Genomic DNA, 21,351 nt, shown 5'->3' with positions numbered 1-21,351 from the left:
TAGGCCGTTTGAATAGTTCTGTTAGTGACATTATTCCAAACCTGGAGAAGTGAATGTGGCCAGCCTTAGATAGGTTTACTTTGTTTATGGGAAGTAGTCAATAATAATAAAAATAATGATAGTATGGTATAAAGTGCTTGCTATGTGCCAAGCACTAGGGTAGATGCAAGTTCATCACATTGGACACACAGTCCCTGTTCCACAGGGGAGTCACAATCTAAGTAAGATTGATGGCAGACATTGAATCCCTATTTTACAGGTGAGGTAACTGAAGACCAGAGAAGCGAAGTGATTTGCCCAAGATCACACTGCAGACAATTGGCAAAACTAGGATTAGAATCTAGGTCCTCTGAATCCTAGGCCCATGCTCTTTCACTGGCCCACACTTGATACAGCAAGTATGACCGAGGGTTTTTTTTTTCTGTTTTTTCAGGCATAGTAGGGGTGTCAAGAATTGAGGCAGAATTGAGCAACCTGAATGAGGACTTTTTTTCCCCCTTGTCGGAATGCAAGGGATGGAATTCTGTTACCTTTTGCATAGTAGAGAGGTGAAAAAACATGGTAGGTGCCCAGTAAATGTCAGCAGTCAACTGTAAGAGAGCACACACCTGAACTAGGAGGAGAAGATAAGGGAGGAAGAAGAATGTTTAACTAGTCATACTGACCATATCCAAGCCCAGTTACCCTATCCCACTATGAAAAACAAACCCAGACACACAGTTTGGGGCCTTTTTTGATTGGAGATAAAACACACTGATGATGATGGCATTTATTAAGCACTTACTATGTGCAAAGCACTGTTCTAAGCGCTTGGGAGGTTACAAAGTGATCAGGTTGTCCCATGGGGGTCTCCCAGTCTTAATCCCGATTTTACAGATGAGGTAACTGAGGCACAGAGACGTGAAGTGACTTACCCAAAGTCACACAGCTGACAATTGGCGGAGTCGGGATTTGAACCCATGACTCTGACTCCAAAGCCCGTGCTCTTTTCCACTGAGCCACACTGCTTCTCATCGAAGTTGATTTGAGAGTCTTAGATGGGAATTAAATGTAGATAGAAGAGTTTGACAGTGATGGGAATTTGAGACTCTTTTTTTACCCTGTGTGATGTTTTATCTTAAAGATTATGCTGGGGTTTTTTTTATATCAGAATCAATGTTTATCTGAACTTACCTGGTGCTGAAGCTAGTACCAGCCAGAGATGAGAATTGAGAAGCATTTTATCATATGATTCCTGTTAATGATCACACATTTTTTTTTTCTGAGATCCTCTTTTGGGAGGAGATTTTGAGTCTGCTTTTAGAAAGGGAGAATTCTTTCTCTTGTGTTTTTACTCCTTAAAACTGCTTCAGGCATTATGAATTCCTCACAGTAGTGCACAAAATAGTCTTGATATGACCTGAAAGAATTAATTCTCCATTACAAAGTACCTAACCTACTACTTACACTATTTTTTCCTGTCATTACCTCTCTTTCAACCCTTCCCAATTCCCCTCTCCAAGATCCCTTCTCTCCAACAGTTTTCTTTTAAGACCCAGTATCTAAAATAAATCTACCATTTGTCTTATTTTGATCTCCCTCCTAAACCTTAGTAGGGAGAAAATGGTATAATGCCTTTGTGACATGGGATACAGACGTTGACCACTATTACCTGTGACTTTTCCAGTCACTTTCTAAAGGAATACGCCCAGAGTTGCAGTGTCGTTGTCTATTTAATCAATCAGTCACATTTATTGAGCACTTACTAAATGCACAGTGCTGTACTAAGCAGTTGGGAGAGTACAGTGTAACAGAGTTGGCAGACACATCCCCTATCCACAACGAACTTCCAGTCTAGAGGGGGAGGCAGACATTAATATGAATAAAGTATGGCTATGGGGTTATGGGGTTGAGGGAGAGGCGAAAAAAGGGAGCAAATCCAAGTGCAAGGGCAACTCAGAAGGGAGTGGGAGAAGAGAAAATGAGGGCTTAGGCAGGGAAGGCAGTTGAAGTAGGTACTCTTGTGGTTCTAAACACTGGTGTTTCCTGAGATAGTCCCTAGTTTTCTACCACCATCCTGTGACTCTTGCATTTGGACTTCCCAGGAGGCCCAGAAAGCATGTGTGATTTCGCTACCCAATCTTGCTCTTGAAGAGCTGGCTGCTGAAGATGGAAGGAAAGCCAAAAGCCCCACTGTGATTGCGATTACTCCAAATTTATGGTTTCCCACCCACACAAGCACATATGAACAGATAACCAGTATTTACTTATTTAAGGATTTAAATGAAAGCAATAATTGTACATCGAATCCAAGGATAATGGCCTATCTCTGATTTGGAACCTATTCCTAACTATACCCCAGGACTAACTGCCCCATTGAAATTCACTGTTAAATTCCATTAGCAGCTGTTCTCAGACCACTGACTCTTTTCTGGTAGCTGCCCGTACTGATCCATACTTATCTGGTAAATCCCAGGCTCACGACCAGCAAACAACTGGAGTAGACATCTCTTTCCTCACTGTTCAGAAGTTTCTCAGTTAACCTTGTAATTTATTCTCTTTTCTAGCCCTCTCCTCATTCCCCAAATTCTCCCTTGTAAATGCCTGAATTCCAGCTGATGTCACTGGTGATTGACGTCCTAGGCAAATGAGCTTTTCCTTTGGACCGAGTAATGAAGAGTGGGCAGATTGATTAGTCTAGAACCTTCTGGTCCTTTCCCCTCATATCTGTCTGGGGATAATCAGACTTGGATTTTCACAGGGCTGTCACACCTCATGAAACTATGCTAGCATGAGATTTAAGGACAAAACAAGAGGGTACCTTTGGAAAATCAATAATAAGAATAATTGTGTAATTAATTGCTTACAGTGTGTCAACCACTGCAGTAAACTGTCGGGTAGATTTGCCTTGTGTGGGATTGGATTATCCCTAGTGCATTAGAAGTTGTGTCGTCACTGCCAGTATTGTCAGGCCGTATCTGCCACTGTAACAGCCATTGATGTTTTTTTTACTGTTTTATACCACGATAATTTATTCAATAACAGATAACGCACCTCTACTCTGTGCCAAGAACAGGGCTGGGTAAAGGTTCAAGGATGAGAATTCAGACATGTCCTGGGGCCCCAAGGGATCTTTGTCTGCGACTGCATAGGGCAGGGGGCAACAAACACATGAAGGAATGTTGGATGAAAATATGAAAAGAACAACAAATAGCATAAACCCAACAATAAAAACAATAAGAGCTACAGGATGTTGGAAGCTGAGGAGGAGTTTTCAGGCTTCTCATTGCTCAGGCCATCCGGTCAAGGTCCAAACAGTACAAACTAACCCAACTTTTGGCTAGTTTGGGAGGTACACTGCCACCCTCTTCCTCCATCAGTGGTACCCCCCCTGCCACCAGAGTTGGTTTTGAGATAGGATGGGCATCTCTGCAGATGATGGACCTTGGCATGTTAACTTGTATGGGAGGTGAGCCCAGTGAGTGTAGATTAGGGGGAGGAGAGGGCTGTCTAGCTCGTCCATTCTCACCTTGGCCAGTGAGCTTGTTGTGGGCAGGGAGTGTCACTGTTTATTGTTGTGCTCTCCCAAGTGCTCTGCACATAGTAAGCGCCTAATAAATGCAATTAAATGAATTAAATGAAGATAAATTTCACACTTGCTATCTCCACTGTGAGTATAGTGCCACCTGTTGGTCAATGAGCTGAAGATTTGGAGGTTGTCTTTAGGAATAATTGGACAAAATGTGGAATAGCGCTAAGGATTCTGAAAAAAAATATGCTGGAGGAAAGCAGTGCACCATACCTATACATCTGGTGGTGCATCCAAAAGCTTCACTGAAGTCCACGATTTCAAAAAAATCTACTTTTGACGATTTGCTTTATAAATCAGTGCTATTAATTCATGAGTCAAGAGAAGAATTCAGTACTGGAAATCAGATTTTTTTTTTTGGTTGCCCTCTTGCACTCTACTTGAATCTGCAATTCAGATTCCTTCAAGCATTCAAGGTAGTGTCCTAAAATGGCCCTCGCAGTCAACAATGCTCTTTTCATTTGGGAAATCTTACCCTTGAGAATGAGAGTGTCCTACATTAGAGAGATTTTCTGTGTCAGAGATTGTGAAGGTTAACTAGCAGGGTGCTAAATGAGTAGGTGGAACTCTGTGATTGGTGTAATAAATAGTATTCAAAACACCACCCACACAGTTCCACCGACTCATTTAGACCCAACTTTAGGAATATTTAACAGAAAATATTCAGCGCAACAAGTTAGAGTGTTAGGATTAGAATGTAGCTAAATTCAGAGATCAGATCTCTGTTATATATTTCATATCTGTGTTTGCACCGTAAGGAAGCAGATAATCAAACTGACTGAAGAAACAGGTCATGTTGCTCTTGGTCTATGATTTTGCAACTATTAAAAGCCTTAGGAAAGGAATGTGCTGTAGATTTATTTGGTAAAGAACATTGGAACAGGGTGAGATGTACATAAATGAAGATGTTATTACCAGTAGTGGAAAAAAAATACCGTGCTTTAAAAAAACAAAAGAAAACAAAAAACAAGCAAAACTTCTCTTTCATTCAAGTGGGTGTGTATATGTGTCTGTGTAGGGACTACTGACAAAATTAATGTGATCATGAAATATGGTAGGGAGAGTGTGAAGAAACAAAAATGAGGAGCCGAGAGCATCTAAAGGTAATAACTCTTGTTCATCTTCTTAGATTTTATAGTGCTTTTCTGGCAGAGATTATGTAAGCCTATACATTAGAGGGAAGACAGAGGCAAATGATTTTTTTTTCCACAATGAGATTTAGAGTTTTCATAATGGCACATTTCTAGAGAGAAGGAGGAAACCATCACAGTACTACAGGTGTGACTATGAAAAGCTCCCTGTAACAATAGACATCTATCCAGTTGGCTGCCAAATGGAGTCATGCTCTATCCTTTTATAGCTGTACCGCACTTATTAAATATGGGCTTCCCAGACTTTGCTCCATCTAACACTTTTTTTGTTACAGTTGTCAAATATAGGAAAAGTGTCATCTTAAAAGCCAAGATTCACAAGGTGTATCTAATTGGGACATAGTTTACTTTGCGACCCAAAGAACTAGGTTTCAGCCATCTTACATCAGATCAATCCCTTTGAATGAAACGAAACAGTCCTGAATTTCATCTTCAGAGGAACCATAAAAGATTATTTTAAGTATCTAAATGACAGTAAATACTCAGTGCATTACATGAAGAAGTGGTAATTTTAAGAGAGAAAACAGAACTTCAAAATGTTTCCACTCTGGATCTCTGAGCTTTAATGCTTCATAATTCTATCTTTCTCTGGTGTGCGAATGTTAAAAATAACAACATATTTGAACCAACAAATTGTGTTCTTCAGATGGCGATTTTCAAAGATTTAGTTTCATGATGTCTGATGGCTTTGTGAAATCATAGTTATTTTTATTTTTCAGGAAGCCAATGATGGACTTGTTCATTTTCCTCTGTGCACAATATCATTTAAACCCATCAAGCTACACCATTGACCTGATGTCACCTGAAAATAATCCAGTTAAATTTAAACCCAATACACCAATTGGAATGCTAGAAGTCGAGAGGGTGATTTTAAAGCCCAAAAATCTGGATAAGAAGAAACCTACACCTTTAGTACCGGAGGTAAGAATTCCACCCCAGTTCTTATTGTCAAGATGCTGAAAAATGTAATATTGTGAATAATGAACCTCTTCCTTCCTCTCCCCCTCGTCCCCCTCTCCATCCCCTATCTTACCTCCTTCCCTTCCCCACAGCACCTGTATATATGTGTATATATATATATATGTATATATGTTTGTACATATTTATTACTCTATTTATTTATTTATTTATTTATTTTACTTGTACATATCTATCCTATTTATTTTGTTTTGTTAGTATGTTTGGTTTTGTTCTCTCGTCTCCCCCTTTTAGACTGTGAGCCCACTGTTGGGTAGGGACTGTCTCTATATGTTGCCAATTTGTACTTCCCAAGCGCTTAGTACAGTGCTCTGCACATAGTAAGTGCTCAATAAATACGATTGATGATGATGATGTGCTTTCTGTTATGAACTGGAGTCTACTTAAATTGTAATAGACTTCTAGACTGTGAGCCCACTGTTGGGTAGGGACCGTCTCTATATGTTGCCAACTTGTACTTCCCAAGCGCTTAGTACAGTGCTCTGCACACAGTAAGCACTCAGTAAATACAATTGAATGAATGATTGAATAATAGAAGTAGTTACATTTATTGAACGCCTCTTTGGCGCAGTGCAATGTACTAGTCCCTTAAAACAAAAACCGTGTGGTCCAGATAATTGCAATAAAAGACCTGAACACAATAGAAGACAGTAGAATCCAAAACATGCTCACTAGCTGTAGAAGTTACTTTATTGTCTTAATATTTTAGTGCAGTCATATTTGACATGAATGTTTTATAGCCTATTAATGAAAGGTAGGGACCATCTCTATATGTTGCTGACTTGTACTTCCCAAGCACTTAGTACAGTGCTCTGCACGCAGTAAGCACTCAATAAATACAATTGAATGAATGAATAAATGCCCTTGAAAAACTCTTATTGAATTAGTTGTGCTCAGCCAGAAAACAGTCATTCTGCACTTGGAAATTCCAAATCTGGTGCCAGTAAATTGCTTGTTACTTGTGCTGCACGAAAACATCTGAATTCACTTTTTTTTCCTTTTATTCATTCATCCAGTTGCATTTTTTGAGTGCTTACTGTGTGCTGAACACTGTACTAAGCACTTGGGAGAGTAAATTCAAACTTCAGTCATCAGGTGTGCTCTTCAGAACTTTTTATTCTTTGGGCAAGTGAAGCCTGAACCCTTAAAAGGAGGGAGACAGAGAACTGGGCAAAACAAAAAATGTTCAGCCACATCCAAAGCTACTTTAACCATTTATCTCTTTATGAAACACTCAGATCTCTTTTTCTTCAGGTTTAGTTATTCATGTCAATTATATGACTCCTGATCACTTTCTATTTTTAAAGAAATTGGGGCACTTGATTTTTTAAAAAAACAAATATAGAGGATCCTTTCTCCAGTTCCATTATTGTTATTGAGCAGTAAGTGCCCTCATCATACTCAGAGATTACTGTACAAACGGGTAGATTTCATGTCTGTACTGTTCTTCTGACAGGGTGGAGAGTTGGAGTTTTACTATATCATGAGGTTGTGGGGTGGCTTTCAAAACTTTAATATGGTATCATTGTAGACTGACACATTCTTAGGAAAATGGGAGAAACTGAATGGGTGGAAAGGTTTATAGTTCCATGTCATGCCTGTTAGGTGTTTAGTTTTCAAGAATTTTGAGGGCGAAAAGGGATGAATTAGGAAGGCATTTTAACCACTGAAGAATGTAAATATATTTCATTCCCTAATGCATAAGTGCCATTAATTTAGTCTAGAGTATTATTAGTATTGCAAGTCCCCATTCTCTGCACTAATCTCTTTCCACTTCCCTTATATATCATATTCTTTACCTCTTAGACTTGGTAGTGAAAATAGTAAGTGATAGTGGTTGGTTTGGCGGAATCGCTTCACTTATTGGCATGAACATCTGCTTTGGGCAGCAATGGGGACACTCAATTTCATGCTGTTACAATTGGTGATAATCTCTAAGGACCAATAATTCTTGCTTTTTATCACTATGTTGTATTTCAGCAAACTGTACGAATGGTAATCAATTACAAGAAGACACAGAAGACAATAGTGAGAGTTAGTCCACACGCATCACTTCAAGAACTTGCCCCAATTATTTGTAATAAATGCGAGTTTGATCCTTCCCACACTATATTATTGAGAGACTATCAGTCTCAGGAGCCTCTTGACCTGACAAAGTCCCTTAATGACCTTGGGCTACGGGAACTTTATGCAATGGATGTCAGCGGAGGTAAGATTTCTGCTTTTGTTTCATTCAACAGGAGATGCAGTAGCAATAATTGTCATAATTGTCAATCAGTCAATCAATCAATCAGTCATATTTATTGAGCGCTTACTGGTTGCAGAGCACTGCAACAAGCCCATAGGAGAATACAGTACAATCAAGTTGTATTGCACTTAAGGAATTTTCAATCTAGTGATACAAGTTTGCAGTCTAAAGGAAAATGCTTACTCTATGCCAAATGCTGAAGTAGATACAAGATAATCAGATCATACACAGTCCCTGTACCATATGTGGTTCACAGTATATGGGGGAGAGAAAATAGGTCTCTTATAACCATTTTTTTAGGCAGAGGAAGGTAAGTGACTTGCCTAAAATTTCACAGTATTGAAATTGAGATTAGAACTCAGGTCCTGGACTCAAAAATCCATGCTCTTTCCACTATACCACAATACTTTTATTATTGGGTGAATTGTGACTATTTTCAAATTCTTAATATATTTTATTAAAGTGGCCTGCAGTTATTGTGGGAGAAAAGGAACGTCAGGGAGCATGTTGAAGAGAAACTTTAGCCGCAAGATGTGTTCTATCATTTCATAGGTTTTTGCCTGTCAGTTAATATGATTTTCCTCAATCTTGAAACTTTCTTGTCCCTAAGTCAAGAGTACTGTTTACATCATTTAGTTGAGCAATTTTATCATAAATTGTCTTATCACCGTAGAAGTGCAGGATAAGCCAGTTTGCCAAATAAATAACATTTTTAAAAATACGAGCTATGCTAAATTAAAAAATTGAATACATCTTTACTAACTGGAAAACAATTTCATTGTCTCAGATTTTCAGACCATGCTGGTTTGGCTAGCTCAACCTTGTATTTGTTCACGTCAGGAAATCTGTCCATAACCCCATAATGATACTGTTTATACTTAGTGAGTGTCATTTTGTGTTTAAATTTGTGGAAAATAGGCCTTGCATAAGAGCTAGTTACCTACATGCCTTGCTTTTAAAAGTCTTAAACACTTTACTCTGAGGTGATTTTAATATGTAATCTACAGCTTTTTCTTTCAGACAGTCAGGTTTTGTACTTGAAGAAATCCTGCTATTACAGCTATTTTACCCTTTGTCCCATCCTACGTTGTAACCACTTCTGTTAGCGACTTCAATTTGTCATTGTTACAGCATGAGGCTTGTGGATCTGGACAGTGACATAACCCAGAGTGCTTACCCAAGCTGGCTCACACCATAACATTCCCATTTATTGATTGTGGGAAAAATTGAAAGTTCTTTCATGTTTCAGGACGCATGCTGAGTTTTCATAACTTATTTGTACAAAAGATAGTACTTCTAGCTGGTAAACTGGGGGTGTTGGGGATTTTAATTTAGCAAAGAGTGCCTTTTTAAGGGCTATATCACAGGAAAACAGAAACAAAAGTTTATAAGTAAATTATCTTGCCGCTTTCCACTCTGTGAGTCTTGATCAAAAGACCTGGGTTCTAGCTCAGTATTTACCGCAGTACCTTTCTGCCTCCATTTCCTAATTTGCCAATGGGATACCTGTACCTCCCCAGCCTACAGGATGTTATGAGAATAAAATGAGATGATTAATGTTAATGGACTGAGGAACTTTTCAAGAAACCCTGTAGGGAAGGAATTCAATACCTTTAGAGGATTAAAACCTGCCTATGAACTTTTTAAATAATAATAATAAAGTAGGTATTTGTTAAGGTGCTTACTACGTGCCAAGCACTGTTCTAACCGCTGGGGTAGATACAAGGTAATCAGGTTGTCCCACGTGGGGCTCACAGTCTCCATCCCCATTTTACAGATGAGGTAAGTAAGGCACAGAGAAGTTAAGTGACTTTCCCAAAGTCACACAGCTGACAAGGGGCAGAGTTGGGATTAGAACCCACAACCTCTGACTCCCAAGCCCCTGCTCTTTCCATTAAGCCACACTGGCCACAAGATAAAAACGAAAAGAAAACTATGGTCACAAGAATGACACCTTTAATAGCATCTGGAGCCCTTAAATACAAATCCCCTAAAGAAGCACAAAAAATGCAACTAAGTGTAAGCAGTACTATTACAAGTCTGAAATGGTTGATTATTTTTGCCTTTCTTTTCTTTACCCTTCTAACTTTTTCCACCCATCTCCCTTTCTTCCCTGTAGATTCATCCCAGGGACAATCAGAACTAGTAATCCTGAGAGAAATGATAGGGTCCTTGAGAACAATAAGCTTAATTTGAATAGTGGTCAGGTTGGCATTCTCTTCTTGCAAACAATAAGGAATACTGTTAGTAGTGATTTTCCAAATTAAGATGGATTGAGGAACCACATTTTCAGAGCTGGAAAATGCTCAAACATGTTTTAGTTAGTATAGGTAAATGTCATTTTCCCACAGCACATTCTCTAGAAATCATCTTTGTCCTGAATGCTAAGCCTGGTGTTAGCACGTGAGCCCAGCGTGCCTAAAAAAGTCTGTAAATTGTGGGAAGGGTTTCTCTGTCAAGTGTGACTCTTCAGAGGAGCCCTGGCAAGGACTTTGTGACTTCTGGCTCTCTCCTTGAGGGATCCCTTTATTTCTTTCTCTGGAAAAGTCCATGGAAAAACCTTGATTCTAAATCTTTCCCAATTAATGGGATTTGCTTGTGCACCCACATCATCAAAATAACATGGAGATGTCATAATAATAATAATAATAATAATAATAATGATAATAATTGTGGTATTTGTTAAGCACTTACTATGTGGCAGACACTGTACTAAGCGCTTGGGTAGGTACAAGCTAATCAGGTTGGACACAATCTCTGTCCCACGTAGGGCTCACAATCTTAATTCCCATTTTACAGACGAGGGAACCAAGGCACAGAGAAGTGAGGTAACTTGCCCAGGGTCACACAGCAGACAGAGCTGAGATTAGAACCCAGGTTCTTTCTACTCCCAGGCCCATGTTCTATCCACTAGGCCATGCTCCTTCCATGTCCTGAATATTGTGTATCATCCCACCCTGCTAAAGGGTTTCTTGGCCAACCAACAAGCATTCAAATTTGCCATATTCACTTGGTCATCACCTCTCCTTTGGCTACAAAGGATGTGACTTGGAATGTCCAGATTGGCTTGATGGGTGCTGGGAAACTTTCAGTGGGCCTCGAAGTGCAGTGGTAGCGTGTCTGACTCCAGATCAGAAAGTTATGTCTTCAAATCATGTCAGGGTCCCTCTAGACCGTAAGCTCATTGTGGGTAGAGAATGTGTTATATTATTGTGTTATATTCTCCCAAGAGCTTAGTATGGTGCTCTGCACACAGTAAGCACTCAAAAAATATGATCGATTGATTGATTGATCGAGTGACTTGTGGAATTTGGAATTTTGAAATCACTTTTGACTTGCCATTCTAACTGGCTCTGAGCCAAGAAGGCACTCAGAGCCTGTTAGGATAGTAAAGGTGGAAGGAAAGGAGCTACTACTCTTCAAACCCTCTCCCCAACTTAAGTGTTAGCGGGAAGTGTTAATAACATTTGCCATTTGGCATGGAGTAGTGGTCCCCAGGGAGCACCAGTTAGCAGAAAGGTGCAGTTTCATTCACCAGATTAATGTGGCTTCTGTCTCAGTGGCTGTTTCACTCTTGATTCTCCGTACAGCCCAATGTGGTCCATATCAGAGAGGGCTATTTTCATCTGTAACTTATTTTAGGGTCTGCCTCTCCTGCCAGATGAGAAATTCTTTAAGGACAGAAATCTTGTCTACTAATTGTATTGTACTCGTTTATATGCTTAGTACAGTGTGCTGAGTATGGAAGGTGTTCCGTAAATACTAACGATTGATTCATAGGCAGTCGCTATGGGTTGGAGATGACTTGAGAGCATAAGACAAGGGTGGATATTCTGTGGAGTTAATCCAGAGGGAGAAGTAATGTACCTGCCAAGCGCTTAGTACAGTGCTCTGCACACCGTAAGCACTCAATAAATACAATTAAATGAATGCCAGGCTCCCAGAGAGATGCATATTGGTGTTGTAACTGATGCCACTTGTACCATTTTCCGGCCACTGCTCTGAAGTTGCTCTCCGCTCTCCTGTACTTCCTGAACAGGAGTCCTGTGGTGAGCAGGCTAGAGGATTAAAGAGAGTTTTGGGTAGGGCATGTAGAGTTCCAGTTACACATATAATCCCTGCTTTTGAAGAGAAGCCAGGAGACACAAATTGTTGACAAATAGTAGATAGATTAGATAAATAGATTAAAAAATTATTAAAAGATGAATAGATTAAAAAAATAAGCGGACAGAGTCAGGGGAAAAAGAACTTGATCAGGGAAGCCTCTTGGACGAGATGTGATTTTAATATGGCTTTTAGTATGGTGAGTGGTGGTTTGACATATAGGGAGGGCAAGAAATGTACAGTAATGTACAGTAATGTAGTGAAAGTGCTTCATGGCATTTTACAAGTGGCTAGCCATTAAGAATACCTTTTTGATGATAATGATGAAGGTGTTTGTTAAACGCTTACTATGTGCCAAGCACTGTTCTTAGCACTGGGTGAGATGCAAGGTAATCAGGTTGTCCCATGTGGGGCTCACAGTCTTAATCCCCATTTTACAGGTGAAGTAAACTGAGGCACAGAGAAGTTAAGTGATTTGTCCAAAGTCTCACAGCTGATAAGTGGCAGAGTCAGGATTGGAACCCATGACCTCTGGCTCCCAAGCCTGTACTCTTTCCACTAAGCCATGCTGTTTCCCTTTACCCTTGAGTGTTGGTGGTTAGTATCGGATACATGCATCTGTATGTTTTTAAGGGTATAGTGGTTAAAAAGGAATCCTCAGGAGGCTTTCATCAATGTAAAAACATGTATTTTTTTTCATTTAGAGTCCTGCCAGATATCCCCAAATCTAGATATTCTGAAGGAAAAAGAAAATAAACGGTTTTTTAGCTTTTTCCAGCGCAGTAAAAAAAAGCGAGAACAGGTATGGATTTTTTCCTTTTTCCATGTAATTGTATATTCGTTATAGTATTTATTGTAATTGTATTTTAGTTATAGTGTTTATCATAATTGTATGTTCGTTACAGTATTTATTGCAATTGTATATTTGTTATTTATTAAGTGCTTGCTATGTGCAAAGCACTGGGGTGAATATAAGATAACAATTAGACATGGTCCCTGTCCCAAAGGAGCTCACATTTCAGGGGGTGAAGGACAAACATTCAGAAAAGCAGTATGGCATAGTGGATAGAGCAGGGGCCTGGGAACCAGAAAGTCATGCTTTCTAATTCCGGCTCTGTCATGTCTGCTCTGTGGTCTTGGGCAAGTCACTCAGCTTCTCTGTGCCTCGGTTACCTCCTCAGTGAAATGAGGATTGAGACTGTGAGCCTCATGCAGGGACTATGTCCAATCTGATTTGTTTGTATTCACCCCAGTGCTTAGTACAGTGCCCGGCAGATTGTAAGCACTTAAATACCATAGTTATTGTTATTAGAAAAGATAAATGAATTGCAGACAGTAGAAGCAACCGAAAATGCAAGGATAAAGGGTATAGGTAGATGAGCAGTTCTGGCCATCCCCAACCTTTGCTTCCAAACTGATGCAGCTTCCCAGCATTCCCTACCCTTCAGTTGGGAAAGCCGTCACCAAAACCTGCCAGTCTCACCTCTGCAACATCGCCAAGATCTGCCATTTCCTCTCCATCCAAACCACTACCTTGCTGTTTCAATCTCTCATCCTATCCCGATTGGATTAGTGCATCAGCCTCCTCTCTGATCTCCCATCCTCCTGTCTCTCCCCACTTCAGTGTATACTTCACGCTGCTGCCCGGATCATCTCTGTGCAGAAACGCTCTGGGCATGTTACTCCCCTCCTCAAAAATCTCCAGTGGCTACCAGTCAACCTACGCATCAAGCAAAAACCCGTCACTCTCGGCTTCAGGGCTGTCCATCACCTCGCCCCCTCCTACCTCAGCTCCCTTCTCTCCTTCTACAGCCCAGCCCGCACCCTCCGCTCCTTTGCCGCCAACCTCCTCACTGTGCCTCGTTCTCTCCTGTCCCGGCGTCGACCCCCAGCCCACGTCCTCCCCCTGGCCTGGATGCCCTCCCTCTGCACATCTGCCAAGCTAGCTCTCTTCTTCCCTTCAAAGTCCTACTGAGAGCTCACCTCCTCCAGAAGGCCTTCCCAGACTGAGCCCCCTTTTTCCTCTCCCCCTCCCCATTCTCCCCACCCTACCTCCTTCCCCTCCCCACAGCACCTGTATATATGTTTGTACAGGTTTATTACTCTATTTATTTTACTTGTACATATTTACTATTCTATTTATTTTGTCAATGATGTGCATCTACCTTTACTTCTATTTATTCTGATGACTTGACACCCGTCCACATGTTTTGTTCTGTTGTCTGTCTCCCCCTTCTAGACTGTGAGCCCGCTGTTGGGTAGGGACCGTCTCTGTATGTTGCCAACTTGTACTTCCCAAGCGCTTAGTACAGTGCTCTGCACACAGTTAGCGCTCAATAAATATGATTGAATGAATGAATGAATGAATGGCCAGTTTGTTCTGACCCCTTGTCCCTTACAGTGATGGATGGTACCTCGGGTTGGGATGGTAACCCCACCTACACGACAACCAATCCTGGCTGATGCATAGCTAGCTATGATATGTAGCTGTATTTTAAATGTATTTATCTATCAATCAAACAATGGCATTAATTGAGCATTTGTTGTATGGAGTGTACTGGGGGAAGCCAGAATTGGAAGACGCATTCACTTTCCTCAAGGAACTTGCAAGCTAGTGGGGGAAACAGATATTAAAATACATCACAAATAAGGGGAAAAGCCGAATACCTAGGACTAGCAAAATTGCATTTTGCATTTGAGAAGCCGTGTGGCCTAGTGGATAGAGACTAGGCCTGGAAGTAAGAAGGTCCTGAGTTCTAATCCCAGCTCTGCCACTTCTCTGCTGTGTGACCTTGGGCATGTCACTTCATGTCATGTCACTTCACGAGAAGCAGCATGGTGTAGTGGATAGAGCACAGGCCTGAGTGTCAGAAAGTCATGGGCCCTAATTCCGGCTCTGACACTTGTCTGCTATGTGACCTTGGGCAAGTCACTTCATTTCTCTGGGCCTCAGTGATCTCATCTGTAAAATGGGTATTGAGACTGTGAGTCCCATGTGGGATAAGGGACTGTGTCCAACCTGATTTGCTTGTATCTACCCCAGCGCTTAGTACAGTTCCTGGCACATAGAAAGCGCTTAACAAATACCACAATTATTATTATTATTATCTTCTTTGGGCCTCAGTTACCTCATCTGTAAAATGCGGATTAAGACTGTGAGCCCCATGGGGGACAGTTACTGTGTCCGACCTGATTAACTTGTATTTGCTGCAGTGCTTAATACAGTGTCTGGCACATAGTAAGTGTTTAACAAATACCATAACAACAAGATTGCATTCTTCTGGATTTCATTAGTATCCTAGTTTCTTCTTTTTATATTTCACCAGACTGCAAGCGCCCCAGCAACTCCACTGATCAGTAAACCTAGGCCAACTTTTATGAGGTCGAATACCATTTCCAAACCGTTTGTTTCAAACACGCTACCATCTGACATGCCTAAGAAGAGACGGGCTCCTCTCCCTCCCATGTCTGCCTCTGAAAGTGCCCCTCAAGAAAGACCAGCAGCCTTCATTGTGAAATCTGTCAGCGTTGATGAAACAAATACGGTAAGTGGGTTGTTGTTGTTGTTGTTTTTCCCCAGTAACTTTTCTCTTCTCCTTAGTATCACTGACAATGTAGTGAAAGCGGAATATGCTGAGGAAGAGAACTGGGGGACTAAGAAGCTTTCCCTTTCATTGATGGTAGCAAAGATGCATTCAGTATATGCACTGTGAGAATCCAAGCTGCTTTTCTGTATTTTGGTGCTTGTTAAAATTGGAATTATTTACTCTGGCTGGCAGTACTTCTGTTAAATTATTTGCATTCTACATTTTCCTCATCTTTTTGGCTGAGGCTAAGTAAATAGCGTTCATCGAATTGAATATTGATTAAGGTCCTTCTTTGTTCTTGACCTAGACACTGATAGATCAATTGGTCATTCATTCATTCATTCCAACAGTGGACTCACAGTCTAGAAGACAGTGATATGTACTAAGTGCTTACTGTGTGCAGAAAACTTTCCTAAGTGCTTGGGAGAGTACCTACAACGGGGATGGTAGACACATTCCTTGAGCATACCGAGCTTACGGTGTAGAGGGGGAGACAGACACTAATATAACTAAATCACGATATGTACGTAAGTACAATGGGATTGATCAAAAATTGTCCTAAAGATGAACGTGGACATGTTTGGCCATAACGTAACACGTTCTGTCTGCTATATTTTTAAGGGATTAGAAAATGCCCATCTGTTTGGATACATTATGAGTAATACTAGGTGAGTTTTCCTTAATGTGGAGTCTACATGCAAGAATGCATTTTCCACGTTTTAGGAGAACTGATTGTGATTGATTTTGATGAAAAGAGGGTGGAAGCTGAGATGTAACCTACTATTTTTGGACCAGCTCATGAGCATATTGATACCAAGATTAAGTTAGTATTTGTATCCTAAAGCTCATGGTGGAACCATCTTTTCTCGTTATTCTTCTTGAGGTGTGATTGCTTCACCACAGTCATTTTTAAAGAAAAATTCTGCAGCGAGTCTAACAAGTAGCCTGGTGATCTTCCTGAATGTCCTTCCTGGGAATGCTGCTTTGCCAGAATATTCCTTTGCAGATTCAGTGGAAAGAGCATGGGCTTTGGAGTCAGAGGTCATGGGTTCAAATTCTGGCTCCTCCAATTGTCAGCTGTGTGACTTTGGGCAAGTCACTTAACTTCTCAGTGCCTCAGTTACCTCATCTGTAAAATGGGGATCAAGACTGTGAGCCCCCAGTGGGACAACCTGATCACCTTATAACCTCCTCTGTGCTTAGAATAGTGCTTTGCACATAGTAAGCACTTAACAAATGCCATCATCATTATCATTGCTGTTCATACCTGGTTGATTCACTGATGCCACAAATTTATTTTCACAGAAGCCACTGGGCTGCCTCATTTGAGTGCATGTAGTATTTTTGCATGAAATCAAATTGAATGTGTAAAACTGCTTAGATTCAAAGAAGTCTGAGGGCTTATTGTTTTAATGGAAGATGTATTTTATGTGTGGGAATGATTACAAGAAATTGCCTCAATTTAGTAGTGACTTGTAATTAATTCTAAATCCTAGATTTTTGTCTTCTTAGGAGTTTGTACACTGAAATGCAAGTAGTTGGTTCTCGAGCTTGAGACTATTACATTTTCAAAATTTTATGTCACAAAATAACATTTTAAGAAGCCTGTTTAAAAATGTGAATGGCCTGAAACGTATGATATCATCATTGCTCTAGACTGAGACACAACAATGAACTGGTATTATAAAGAGCAAAGAATAAGGCATTGCCTAGTGGAGTTGAACTATGAATTGGGCAGGTAGATGGATTTTTCTAATCCAGATATCTACAAATGATTTGGGCTACAACATTGAGAAGCTTGGGATCTCCTTCAGTTGCCTCGGGAAGTTTGTATAAGACTTCCTGGAAGAAGTTAATCTTGAAGAATTTGAAATGTATTGTAGAACTTTAGCATAGTCATGCATATGTGGTTGTCCTTCATAGTTGGAGATGACACATGAAAAATAACCCAAAGTAAATTTTTATTCAGGGGGATCATGGCAGAGTACCGTTTTTTAATATTCACCTGATATGGCAACATCTTTTGTACCGCTTGAACTTAGAATTTTCCCAAATGATCCATTTGACAAAGGTTTTTATTTTAACTGCTTGCAAAATGTGACAACACAGGAATTTGTGGGTTTATCTTTAACACAGGAGGCAGCTCTGCCAATCTTCTGCTGTGTGACCTTGGGCATGTCACTTGACTTCTGCGTGTGTGTTCCCTCAACTGTAAAATGGGGCTTCAATACCAGTTCTCCCTCCTATTCATACTGTGAGATCCCATGTGGGACCTGATTATCTTCTGTCTATACCAGTGCTTAGTTCAGTGCTTGGCCCATAATAAACTTGTTGTGGACAGTATGGTACTTTCCCAAGCATTTAGTTCAATGCTCTGCGTACAGTAAACGCTCAATAAATACCACTGACTGACTGACAGATTAAGGGGATGTGTCCGTATTCTAAGCAGCCTTATCGTCCAGATGGTCAAGTTGTTAAAAAAAGACAAAGCAATAATTTTCACAAATACATTTTGAAAATCTCAAGGGTGTTCAACTAAAATTACATGGAAAATCTTCTAATGCATTTAATGAAATTGACTCTTGCCTTAAAATTGTTTATGTAGCCAAATGCATACATCCAGCAAATTCAGCGGAGCAAGTAAATATGTTGGTGACTATTGCGGCGCATTTCAGCCTCATCGCTTGATTCCAATTAAAGATCGAGGCAAACAGTGTCAGCATAAATCTGCATGCTGCATATCTGTATTTCATACTTGCTTTGACTCTGGAATTAAAAGCTTCATTTTAATGAATTAAACTACTGGAATGCTGAACAAGATGAAATGTGACACAGAGTGGCGAACACACTTGACAGGATAATTTGATTCCAAGTCCATAAGCAAAGATTTTTTCAGCTGCACCATTAGTCTCATTATCTTCTCAGATTATTTTTCCATTCCAGCGTACAAATAGACCACAAGAGGGCGCTGTTTAACAGAGGTTCAGCAATTCTATTTTTCTTCAGAAGTTTCGTCTTAGGGGAAAAAAAAGTTCTCTAAGTGGACAGTATTGAAGGAAGTTGGTGGATTTTGACTTGCATTTTAAAAGAAATCTATTATGTATTTGTCTTTTCTGGAAGGCAGAGACGCGTCAGGGAACAGGTGTGGCGTTTGTCTAACATGGCCATGCTTAAGCCTTTGACTTTGTCTTGACTCCTTGGGATTCTTTTCATAGTCTTTTTCTGGAGACCTATTTCAGGCCTGGGTATCAGAAGTTCAGTAGAACCCCACCAAGCTCCAGTTTGTTCCAGTCTGTCCTAGCTAGAGTGAGCTAGTGTCCCACTTTCATTCTTTTAGTGTTCTTCCTCTAATTACAGGTGAAATTGTTGATACTCCAATACTATTACAGCAGGGAGAGTAGGCCGTCTGTTAGCATTGCCCCAGGAGGACCCTTTCTTCTAGAGGTGAGGCCCTTTTTGATAGCCAAATGAGATATCTTTTCCAAGGGTATGGGCAGAGAAAAACTTGTCCCTGACTTATAAAGTGGCTCTTTGGTAGTTGTGCATAGTGGCACAGAGGACCAAACTAGAGGAAATGGTCCTAAATCAAATGCTGGAGGGATTTTTGCTGGGGCAAAAGCAAGATCTTGAGCACTGGCATGAGCTGCTAAGGGATATTGAGAGTCTCAATTCTTGGAATCTATAAGGAAGATGGTTTGGTCGTTCACCTGCCTGGAGTCAGAATTCTGATCTAGTTAATTTAAGGCCCCTCTAGAATTGATATTCTATTACAGTTCATCCTTGTGAATAGCTGCAAAAAAATCTACAGGGCTGCTAAAATTTCAAGCATTTACTAATATTGCTTCTTTTCTTCACCAGCTTGACTCATTCATTCAATTGCTCCTTTTGTCTTGTTAACGAATTATAAATGTAAGAGAAATCATATACACCAGGCACCATAGAAGTTCACAGAAAGATGGCTTCCCCGGGCATCCTTGGTTTTGGGTTTGTGCTTTCTCCCCTTGGGTAGTTCCCCAAGTGCCCTCACAGATGACCTAACATGTTGGTTTGTTGTTTCTAGCCTGATGGGTTGGCAAATGTAGTGGTTCCTGAGCTCTTGCCTTATTAAAATGTTAATGAAACTGATGAGAACTGAACAATAACCCATTTTATGAAGTAAATTACCCCCCAAATCTCTTCAGGAAGATATGATTGAAACAAGACCTCTTCCTCAAGACCTTTGTATTAGGAACATTTTTGCTTCCGGGTTTGAGATGAGGGTGTTAAACTATATAACACCAATTAAGACTAAAGTACAGACCACGCGAAATTCAGAGTGATCTAAGGAGCATGCATGATTAGAAACTATAGCAGAATTCAGTTGATAACTTAAGCAGAGACAAGTACATTACTAAGTGAAACTCATCTTTTGGTGAGAGCCCAAACGAGAAATGATCAGAAGCCCACAGCACAGGAAGCTAAACTGAATTTCCTCTTCAAGCTCTCCCTGAGAAGAACTCAGCCCCTTCCCCAAAGAGTTGGGACTTTTTCACTACTGGCTGAAGAGCCAGTCCCCTCTCAGTTCAGGGTGTAGTGGGAATGGAAGGTTTGTGCTTCTCATTCCTTCCTTGCAATTCTGCTGTCAGACTTTTAGTAAAAGGGTTTTAAAACACACTGCTCCAACTGTGACCTTGCTCTCTACCCCTTTGATATATCTTTAGGTCTAGTGCAGCAGTATTTCTAAATCCAAAAGAACTATTTTCCCCCTTCTCCAAACTCTCACATCTTTGCTCTGACAAGCTAGTCAGAATCCCCAATTCCCCATCTTAACACTGTCCTTGCTTTCCCATTTAGTAATGAGAAATGGGCAATGTTCTGTAAGGGTGTTGTGTCCAGAGACAATTTTTTTTCATGACCTTCTTTTCTGGTGACTTTCCTTCCCCCTAGTTTCTTTTGTACACTGTAAGTGCGGATTCTGATTACAACTGATTTTAAGTGCTGCTTACGACTTTTCAATATCACTTGTAAAATGAGTCAATGGAAGTTGTACAGGATCATTACTTTCCCTTTGAATAGTAGCTATTTCAATCCTTGAGAAGCAGGTCAGATTCTCCTCAATTTATAGAACAGGAACACGGAGGGTTCCGTAACCTACCTGGGATGATGGTCCCTCTGGAAAATGAAAGTTAGGGACATGTCCCTGATTCCAAGCTTCACACTCAGTTTACATCAATCAATCAATCGTATTTATTGAGCGCTTACTGTGTGCAGAGCACTGTACTAAGCGCTTTACATGTCTCTAATGTACCCCTGAATATGTCAGAGATGAACATCAGTTGCTGGATTTGTGTCCAAATGATGTACTTCCCTGTGAATCCAGGCAATTGGCTAAGGTTTCTAACTGGAGCCCCACTGGAGTGATGACAGGCAAAGAAGGGAGGAGTGTTAAGGGATTCCTCCACTCACTCCCCTCCAAAGAATTCATTGGGTTTCCTTTCCCCTGTGAGCAGTCATTCTGACCCATCCAATTTACTCCCCACCATATCGAAAGCCTATTTTTTTGACCCTGAGATTGATTGGCCCGAGTAGAACCAGTCTGTAAGACAGCTGGGAGATCTATTTTTGCATGTATTTATATTGATACTTTAAGTACATTTGCATGGATAGGCCCATTCTTTCCCCTGCCCCCAAGTGAAGTCGTTAATATATGGCTTCTTAAAATGTAACTTAATGGCC

At 40.5% G+C, this 21,351-nt stretch overlaps 1 protein-coding gene across 4 annotated transcripts in view; it reads left to right on the top strand.

The window, feature by feature from the left end:
- The window catches only part of COBLL1 (cordon-bleu WH2 repeat protein like 1), a 131,857-nt gene that overhangs the window by 85,573 nt on the left and 24,933 nt on the right, over positions 1 to 21,351 (top strand). For all 4 annotated transcript variants that reach the window (XM_038750963.1, XM_038750964.1, XM_038750965.1 and 1 more), the window contains exons 3-6: positions 5,439 to 5,640; positions 7,678 to 7,906; positions 12,754 to 12,851; positions 15,376 to 15,594. In XM_038750963.1, coding sequence (XP_038606891.1) covers positions 5,439 to 5,640; positions 7,678 to 7,906; positions 12,754 to 12,851; positions 15,376 to 15,594 — 748 coding nt within the window. The remainder of the gene's footprint in view (positions 1 to 5,438; positions 5,641 to 7,677; positions 7,907 to 12,753; positions 12,852 to 15,375; positions 15,595 to 21,351) is intronic.

The sequence above is a fragment of the Tachyglossus aculeatus genome, chromosome 9 (genome assembly GCF_015852505.1).
Source record: "Tachyglossus aculeatus isolate mTacAcu1 chromosome 9, mTacAcu1.pri, whole genome shotgun sequence".
Taxonomy (NCBI): Eukaryota; Metazoa; Chordata; class Mammalia; order Monotremata; family Tachyglossidae; genus Tachyglossus; species Tachyglossus aculeatus.
Note: the sequence above shows the minus strand (reverse complement) of the source record. Positions and strands in the feature narration are given on the sequence as shown.